The 10,284-nt window shown below is 35.3% G+C and overlaps 1 protein-coding gene across 4 annotated transcripts in view; it reads right to left on the bottom strand.

Annotated features, from left to right (window-relative positions):
• Positions 1 to 288: 288 nt before the first annotated feature.
• The window catches only part of Znf507 (zinc finger protein 507), a 31,041-nt gene continuing 21,045 nt past the window's right edge, over positions 289 to 10,284 (bottom strand). For all 4 annotated transcript variants that reach the window (XM_010640996.3, XM_010640997.3, XM_010640998.3 and 1 more), the window contains 2 exons: positions 2,298 to 2,432; positions 289 to 2,162 (listed from right to left, as the gene is read on the bottom strand). In XM_010640996.3, the coding sequence (XP_010639298.1) occupies positions 1,796 to 2,162; positions 2,298 to 2,432 (502 nt within the window). In that variant the 3' untranslated portion in view covers positions 289 to 1,795. The remainder of the gene's footprint in view (positions 2,163 to 2,297; positions 2,433 to 10,284) is intronic.

Raw genomic sequence — 10,284 nt, 5'->3', positions numbered from 1 at the left:
TTAGTATGTATAAATTTATTTTATCTTTTTAAAGATCATATATCAGAAATGGATTAACTTCACAAATAAGTTAAACTACCTAAATCAAAAGAGCTGCAAAGTTATAGTCATCTGCTTAAATATCATCAAAAGGAGATATAAATTTTCTAAAAATCAGAAAATGTTTCAAGATGCCTGGCCCTGCCTACACAGTTCGTAGAGCTATTTTTGAAATACTTCATTTAATTTGTACCTGAACTTAGGGAACAAAATGCTTTTTTTAAAACATGTCTACACAGTATTCTCTTCATGAAACTTTGTTTTTGACATGCGAAAATTATCAGAGGCACAGCCTCAACTGTAGATGTTGGAAGTCAATATTCAAAATATTTAGATATTCAGAAATAGCACCATGAAAAAGGTGCAGTGAATGGTACACCGGCCTTCTGACTTGTGGGCAAAACTTACTTTCACAAAGCAAAGCATAAATAAGCAATCAGAGCAACAACAAAAATACCTTTTGAAATAGTTATAATATAAAATGTATAATTAATGTGATTACAGGTATTTGAAGGGAAGTCTGAATGCAAAAGCACTTTTAGTAGGTTTCCATGTCCTACCACCTTCTATCAGTGGAATTTTTTTTGACAGAAATCCTAATCTTGCCAAATACTATTTGCTTATTAAGATTTCTATAAACAACTTGGACTTTTATTACATTTTAGTTACTTCTGGTTGTTCCTTTTTTGCTAAATATAATTAGTAAACTCCAGGAAGGAAAATCTCAAAAGCAGTACTAACTTCAAGAGTCTTCTGAATTTTATTCCTTGTCATACATTTATTTGATTTTTTTTCTCTCAGGCTTGAAACTATTTCAAAAGCATGGTGATCAAATACAAATTTCTGTAGTTTGTTGCTTTAAGAGACTCTGTGATGATACAAAGGGGATGGGATGGTGGGGGTATGGGGTGTGTCTCACAGCAGAAAGGATTAGAAGGTCCATGTTAACTATGAAGAAATGTTTTGTGCTCTTTCAAACACTGATAAGAGCCTTTGAGAAGTACACTGTGCTCAAAATTTCTGTGAGCCTCAGATCTGGTTTTAGTCTGGTAGGAAAACACCTATTTCTTCCTCTGCTCACAAGTTCATTATAAATGTAAGACTATTATTTACTTCTTGAATGTCTATATTCAGGATTCGATTTAGAGGTCCTTTTTAGGGAGCAAAGGAACACATATTGACATTTAGTATTAACAAATTTCTGTCAATTAGTGAAAGACTTAAGAAAATCATTTCAAAGCCCTCTACCCATTCCCTTGTCGATTCTGCTTGTGACACCCAAAAGGCCCTTCCAGGAGCTGCCCCCCTTTCCACAAGACCTGTCTGTTCTAGGGTTGACATTGCAAAAGTGAGGATGGGGGGAACTAAGCTTAGCTTAAGACTGTAACACTTTTATACCAAGTTTTAGAACAGTTCCTGAAAAGCCCTTTCTTAACTCTTGCTGCTTGCATTTCTAAAGGATAGTAAGTTTTTAATAATAAATACACTCAACACTTACAAGCAGTAACGGAGGGTTAATACAGAAGGTACATATTTACCTCTTCTTCAATCCACTTCCTTTTACTGAAAATATTTAAATTCCATTTCTGCTTATCCATTTGGAATTTATTTTATTACATGACAAGTTTGGTTTCAAAGTCATAACTATCATCTCCTCAGAAGTCACACCTATTTCTTGTGTCTAGTAAGTTAGTTATTTAACAGCACAATGGTGAAACTGTGGTTTAAGGAAATCCTCTTCAAGTAATCAGTCCGGCTAATTGGTGTTTAGAGTTATGTTATGGTCCTTATTTAGGATGATGTTTACAATTTCACCCTCATGCTCTTTCATATGATCCAACAGGTTTTCTTTGCTGGTTGACTCAAAACCACAAATGCAACAACAGAAGAGTAAAACGCAATACTCCATCCCAGGAGGGACCAGATTGGAGTTTTTTTCTATAATGCATGAGGTATTACTTGTAGGGCTCAGTTTCTCATTCTCGTGGGAATCTAAGACATCACTGGGTGCCTGGGAAATCAGCTCTGAGGATGACACCAAATTTTCTGAACTTCCAGTAACAGGATCAACTCTTTCTTCGCTGCTGGTTAATAGAGTTTTTCCAGGTGATTTCCCCAGAACTCTTAAAAAACAAAACCAAAACAAAACAAAAAACACCAAACCATGAGTGGGCTATACTGTAGGACTGGCAGATTTAACCCTAACTTTAATTTATATATATAGCAATAAAGGGAAGATTGAGGGTAGGATCAGATACCTGCCACTTTGTGAGATGGCATCATTAATAGCCTTGTTTACTTGTTCGTAGTTATAATTTTGGTCACTTGCGTGTTTCCACATATGAGACTTCAAAGAAGGAGGGTGGCTGCACACATATCCACACAAGGAACATCTAGAAGGCAAGAAGAGGAGAACCAGAATAATCCCACAACATTTAAAAAATTATGATGATCCGGTAGTAATTATTACATTCCTTCTTCTGAAGCTTTATTAGATACATTTCACTGACTCAAAGATATCAGAGTCTAAGAGATTGATTTCAGAAGTCTCAGAACAGGTGTACCAGAATCAATGAAAGAGGCATTTTATATCATAAAAAATTTATAGCAATCAAGACAAACATCCTAGATTTGCAATTACAAGATATGGAAAGATATTTAACAGTAATACACAAAATCTTTGCTCTGAATTTTTTAATCACATCCACAAAGAAAAACATAAAATTAATGCACTTCTTGAAAGTTTTTACAATTTCAATTTCACAAATAAAATAAGATGTGTAGTCTTAACACATTAAGCATTAGTGTGGTATATTTGTTTCAACTGATGAACCAGTATTGATATTTATTACTAACTCTAATCTGTAGTTTATATTAGGGTTCACGGTTGTGCTGTACAATCCTATGTATTTCAACAACTGCAGCATGTCATGAAATTATAACTACACTGACCCCCTGAATAGTTGCACTGTCCTTAAAATCTGTGCTTTACCTACTCATCACTTCTTCCAGCCGCCCCTGAATTCCTGGCAACTACCAGTCTTTTTATTGTCTCTAACTGTTGTCTTTTCCAAAACATCATATCCTGTAATTGTAATCACAGGAATATGCATTAAGGGTTTTTCTGTGTCTTTCAGTGGCTGATAACTGAATGTAAAGATGTACCAGTTTCTTTATTCCTTCACTACTAAGAGGTATTGCGGTTGGTTCCAGCTTTTTTGTAATTAATGAGTAAAGCTACTACACACATACATGTGCAGGCTTCGTGTATCTTAGTGTACAATTGCTGGATTGTGTTGTAAAACTATGCCCTCTCTCTCTCTTTTTGGTACCAGGAACTCAGGACCTTGCACTTGTGAGGCAGACGCAGTGCCACTGAACTAAATCCCAGGCCCTGTCTACCTTTTTAAGAATCTACAAATGGGACAGGTGATTTAGCTCAGTGGAGCCACTGCCTGCCTCGCAAGCACAAGGTCCTGAGTTCCATCCCTGGTACAAAAAGCAAAACAAAACAAAACAAACAAAAAACCGCCCCCAAAACTACAAATGTAGTTTTCCAAAGATATTTTTGTTAAATACATAACAAATTAGATAACTCATCTGAACTTTTCCCTGTGTCAGTAAGAGACGTGGCCAGCAAGTCAAATGGCCTAAGATTAAATAAAATAAAGACTTCAAGTATTCTGAATACCGCTTCTAACCTACCTACAATTTAAGTTTATAGCATGCAGCAATATTTTTTCATTACATGTCCTGAGGACTGGTTCAAGGTGAAAGGCCTTTGACCTTAAGAAATACCAGCCTACTTCATAGACAATTCTTGATAGACTGTCCAAGAAATGTAAACAGAAAAAGTAATGTCTGATTTCACTAATAATCTGGGAAATGCATTATATTCATATGACCAGCAAAGATGAGTAAGTCTCGTAAGAGCAGTAAAAGTCTTCACAGACATGGAAAAATAAATGCAAAGTGTATGTATAAATTTAAGGACTCTGAAAAGCAGTTTGGTTCTATCAGTTAAGACTGAAGAAGCACAAACCTGTAACCCCACAAATCTAGTTCTAAGTGTCTACTCTGAAGACATTCCAGGCAAGAACACACACAGTTCAAAAGTGACTGCTGTAGCTATGAATAGCGAAAACAGGATGTAACCTGCAACCACTGTTCTTCCACAAGGGTACGGAAACAAATTATTATTATTATTTTTTTGGTACCAGGGATTGAATTTGGGTCCTTGTGCTTGCAAGGCAGGCCACCAAACAAATTATTTTTTAAGGCAGGCCACCGAACAAATTATTTTTTATCTTAATGAAACATTATAGAGTAGTTAAAAAGAACTAGATATACACTTATAATCATGAACCAAAGTCAATAATGGTCAGGGACTATGAAAAGCAACATTAAATATGTTTGGTGTACAATTTAAATAAAAATTATAAAAATACCAAAAACTATATACTGTTTATGTATAATACACATGTATACGTGTTACATGTTGTACACACATATTATGCAGTCATTTAAAAATGCATGGATAGGATACATTAATATCAAGACAATGGGTTACCTCTGAGAAGGAACAGTAAAGAATAGAATAAGGATTTTAGCTTATCTACAATGTTTTAATTTTTCAAAATGTGGTAAAATGTTTGAAATGTTTCACTAACTTTACAGTTTGAATTCTTTATAAACAATTTTATACTTAGCATAATAAAGCAAAATGCTCACAGTTTATTATTAGCCACATTAAAAAGAGCTCTAACACTAATTCAAAATTACGTTGCCCATTGATATCTGAAATACACCAACTTATCCACAAATCTTGCAAAATTTGTTTTTCACTAATATCTTTACTGTGGCAATCACTCCTACTTCCAAGCCATTAAAGCAGTGCCTGCATCTCTTATTCTACAGTACTGTCATTTTGTACTACGTATTGTAATGTGGTTACAGCGCCTTCTTCAAGTGCCTCTGGATGACCCCACCGGAAAGAGTGACTGCCTTATGCCACCAGGCAAGGAGTGCCTATGTATCTCCACCTAGTATTCAAGCAAGTACAAAGCCCGTGTACGTCTTATATGGAAATGTATACTATGAATACCTTCCTGCTCATATTACACAAAGGAGAAACAGATGTGAAATCCTGGGTCTTCAGTTATTCACATACATTCAGACTGTTGCCCTGAAGCCTCACTAGAAAATTCTTTGTCCAGAATGAGGCCTAGAATGCTGAATGGAGTAAGGGTCCCCCAAGTGAGAAGGCAGTCTTATGCAACCAGAATGTCATACTTTGAGAAAATGGGTCAGAAAAGAAACAAATTACAAATTTATCCTACAGAACATTTCCAATGTTACTCCAGTGTTACTCAACCCTTGAAAAAATAAGAGTGACAAACTACTTATGTAACTGCTTTCCTTTTTTAAAAGACAAACTTTCAATTTTAGAACCGTCACAGATTTACAGAATATTTGAATTTCTTTTTGTTAACAAGTTTCATTCCTGAGGTACATCTGCCCCACATGAGGAACTAATGTTACTTTATTGACTCAAGTCCATACTTTATTCATTCAGATTTCCTTAGCTTTTACCTAATGTCCCTCTTCTGTCCCACAGTCACATCCAGGACCCTGCATTACATTTACTTGGCACCTTCTAGGCTGTCATGGTTTATCAGACTTGCCCTTGTTTCTAATGACCTTGACAGATGTGAGGAACATTGGTCAGGCATCTTGTAGGACGCTCCTCAATCTAGGGCTACCTGAGGTTTTGAGAGAAAGACCTAGTTGTACCACACCATCAGTATGACTCATCGTGGTTGACACTGACCCTGACCACCTGGCCAAGGTCAGGTTCCTCCACAGACAAGTGACTCTTATCCTTCTTTCCACACTGTAAATACTGTACTTTGGAAGTATGGCACTATTTGAAGCTCATATTTAAAGAATGGGAATATAATTCACCTTTTTGAGGGTAGAATAGCTAGATTATTTGGAATTTTTCCACATGGGTTATTTGTCTATTCTTGCTCATTTATTTATATCAGTATAGACATATGGCTAATTAATCATACTCTGGGATCTATTTCAAAACTACACTGCACAGATCATTGCAGCCTTGACCACTGGGGACTCTCAGCTTCTCTGTCACGATGATATACCCATATTATTTGTTGAACAAGGGTCTCCTGTGTTACTTGCTTGTACTACAGGATGCTGCAGGTTACTTTATATATCCTCTGCCCTAGTCTTAGGGTCCATCTATCATTTCTATATGTTTGTTAGGTAATTGTATTAGAAACCAAGATTTGGGGGCCAGGTGATTAATTCTGTAAATTATTTTTTTTCCTGATTTCAAGGATTCCTTGCAGAAAATTAGGAAAAAAACAAAACAAAACTTATAACTATCAATTAACACAAGCATTGGACAAAAATAATACTTATATTAACAGCAATGGAATAATGAAATACATAAGCCAGCCTAAGGATGAGTGTGTGTATGTAGTCATCACACTGTATAGTTCTAATGTATATCAATTTCAGTTACTATGGCTTAAACATTACAAGTCTCCCAACATCATGGTTCAAGTACCACTTACTAACAGGTGTAAGTATACTAATTGTAGAGTTTAATTTTCAGGGAATTAAACAGAAGTGGATCATAATGAGTGATCAATCACATTGCTCCTTTCCAAATCTGTGAGCCATTAATCATTGTGCTTCTATTCAATTCAATCAAAAGCAGCAAATCATGTAACTGTGTTACATCGCTGTCTCCCAGTGATAAACTCACACAACAGCTTACCAGAATGGATAATCAAAACAAGGACTATGGTTGTGCAATGAAAAATTCAAAGTGTTAACCCTGGAACTGAAATTAGAGCAAAGGCAAACGGCATCAGAACAGACAGCTGACCATAGGAATGTTGACACTCCTGTTTCTGAAGAAACTTTGGAGATGCAGCCAGAGGATTTTGGGGAAGGTGATCTTAATCAAATAAACGAGGAATGTCATTCCCAGAGGAAGGGATGTTGGCACAAATTTCACACTAAAAGAACTGCTGTAGAAATTTCATGATAAAATGTTGACAGCTGATCCATACTTAGGACAACTGACAATTTGCCAAGGCATAAAAAATATGTTCACTTCCTATTTTAAGGGATATCATAGGAAGAAGGTAAACACTATTCAATTATTGATCATTTTTTTAAATCAAAGAGATTAAACACTTTAACCCTCAAACAGCATGCCATAGTCTGAATCTACGCAGCTTTCAAAATTCATAGATACCTAACCCTAAGGAGACAGTATGAAAAGGTGGTGCCTTTGCAAAGTGACAGTCATGAGGTAAAGTCCTCGTGAGTGAGATTAGTGCTCTTTACAACAAGGTGTGAGGGAGCTTTTCTGCCCCTTCTACCAAGTGAGGATATAACAAGAAGGCACCATCTTTGAAGCAAAAAGGAAGTACTTACCAGACATTAAATCCGCTGGTAACCCGAGGACTTCTCATCCTCCAGAACAGCAAGTTTTAAATTTCTGGTGTTTATAAATTTCCCCATTTAAGGTATTTTGTTACTGCCTGAACAACTGTATCATTAGTCATTTCCACACATTTGTAAAAGACAGTTCTAATATTCTAGACAAAAATTTAAAGGTCATGGGAACAATTACAGTTTTTCTCTATTACTAAACTGCTTTGAATAATTTTACCTTACATAGTCATTTTAATGATCCCAATGCTACTATACAAACTATCTGTATACATCCATCCATCCATCCGTATGTGGACACACATATAAAACTAGACATTTCTACAACAGTATACATGAAGAAAACTTCTGTGTGTGTGTATATATATATCTTTTAAAACAGTAAGAAGCTCAACTCCCTATAGAATCTACATACTACAAATATTTTTTTTTATTTTTTTTCTTTTGGTACTGGGGATCAAACTCAGGACTTTGCACTTGAGAGGCAGGCGCGGCGCCACTGAGCTAAATCCCTGGCCCAACAAATGCATTTCTTTACCATCATTTCCCTCTTAAAACATTTTATATACAACACCTGCTAGAACACTACTACCACCACCTCAGGAGCTCTGTGTGTTTCTCCAAATTCTCATACCCCTTCTTCCTGAGAAGATGTACTGATTTCCATGAATTTTTTTATTGTATGATTTGCTTTTTTTTTATCTTACTTTTACCCTTATGTATCTCTGAACAGTTGTTTGTTTGCATGTTTTAGAGTACATAAGTAGAATCTTTATTCTTCAGGGATTTGCTTTTCTATCTTTGTTCAATATTTCTGAGATTCAGCCATGTTAATAGGTGTAGCTTATTTAACTTAAAAGATCCCTGCTTTTACTTTTCTTACTTCTGCAGTTTCTCAATTTTCCTAACAGAAACTGCAGCAAACACATTTAAAAGTGGTTTTCAATATTTATCCAGCATTTCAGTTATCTTCAGTGGGAGAGTGGTTCAGCTGATCTACTCTGCTATGTTGTCTGAATGCTAGCTTTCTGTTTATAGAAGTTTAGCTAAAACTGCTGAGCCAATTTTTGTCCCACTCCAACTGGATGGCAAATGTTGGCTATATTTAAAACCTTTTATGATTATATAACCTATTTCCCTTGTACACAAATGGAAAATAGACAAGTACAAAAATCCTCAAATACTATTTTACAACTTCCTAATGTTTTAAAATGTACATATATAGATCTGATGCATATCTTAAGTGGAATCATATATGTGTGTGTGTATATGTACATATACATATAAAATCATATTACAGATTTCAAATCTATTATTAGAGAATGCTCCATGAGTATTTTCTCCTTAAAATTATGCATTTTAATGGGCGGGGTGAGACGTTCCATTCTCTAAAAGAATCATAATTTAAACATTTTACTAGCATGACAGAGCTAGAATGATTTTGATCTTTTTGGCACGATAAACAGTGCTGTGACAGATATCCCACACATCACGCTAAATGTATCTCTGATTACTCTTTAAGATAAAATTTACTTCCGTTCTAGAGTCCTTAAGGATAAAAGCACAGTGAACACTCACAGCTAAGACAGAGAATGTCCCTAATACACCCTAGAGTGTCCTCATGTGCCCCACCTTGACTGCCTCCTCTTTCTTTCCTGGAGGCAAGAACATTCCCGGACTGTGGAGACAGCCACTTCCAAGGCTTTCATCTGTCAACCTTTACTATGTTAGGGAGAAACTAAATATGATGAAGTAAGTACATTTACATTAATAACAGCTATTTATGTAAGTAGTGAATCACATATTTTTAGCAGTAAATGCTGGAATTACTTCTAAAATAGTTCCTTAAGGACAAGTATACCGAAGAAGAGTTTGAGAACAGCTAAACTTTTCATGATCAGAAATGCTCTTTTCTAGTAATTTAAACAGAGTAATCTATATGCTAATCTAGACTCACTTTCATTAGCTCTCCTGTGTAGACAATGTATATAAATACAGCCTTTTACTTTCTTGTTCTAATCTTTTCATAAATTTCTTTTTCCCATCCTTTTGGACAAAGACATATTACAAAACTTTTGCTCATTTGGCTAATCAGTGTCCTTTAATATAAAGAAGTTCTTATATTTTTCTTGGAGAGAAGAAGGAAAACATAAATTAGGAGTTATGTGCTTAACAACCAAGCTCTAATTTCATGAATAACTTCCTTGGTGTGGTATGGTGGCCATTCTGAAGGGACACCAACAACGGCAAATATTCATGATGGGATGTAAGTCTAAAAAAATATGGGACGGGCCAGGGACTTAGCTCTGTGTGTTGCTGCCTGCCTTACAAGTGCTAGGTCCCCAGTTTGGTCCCTGATACAAAAAAAAAAAAAAAAAAAAAAAAAAAAAAAAAAAAAAGGGAATAAATTGATAAGGCTAAAAACATGCTAAAGTGATTTTCAACTCATTAGAGAAGGCCTGTTACAGGAGAGTTCAACCTCAAAATTAACCAAATTTTGTCTCAAAAAAACAAAACAAAACTAGAGGAAACCATTATTATAGCATCATCCAGTTTTATTTACGTCACTGTACTTACTTTTTGAAATTCTCTTTACTATCTTCTTTCATGAATTAATATGTAAATTCCATGATCATGTTTAGTTGTGTCAGAAAGTGAAGCGCTAACTCTATTTCAATCTGACTAAAATACATATAGTACTCAGAGAAAGGAGCATTGACAGAAAATATGTTTTAAAACAGAGACTATGTCTAA

This window comes from Fukomys damarensis, unplaced genomic scaffold (genome assembly GCF_012274545.1).
Source record: "Fukomys damarensis isolate Sample0158 unplaced genomic scaffold, DMR_v1.0_HiC HiC_scaffold_19, whole genome shotgun sequence".
Lineage (NCBI taxonomy): Eukaryota > Metazoa > Chordata > Mammalia > Rodentia > Bathyergidae > Fukomys > Fukomys damarensis.
The sequence above is the reverse complement of the archived record's forward strand: the minus strand, read 5'-3'. Positions and strand labels throughout refer to the sequence as shown.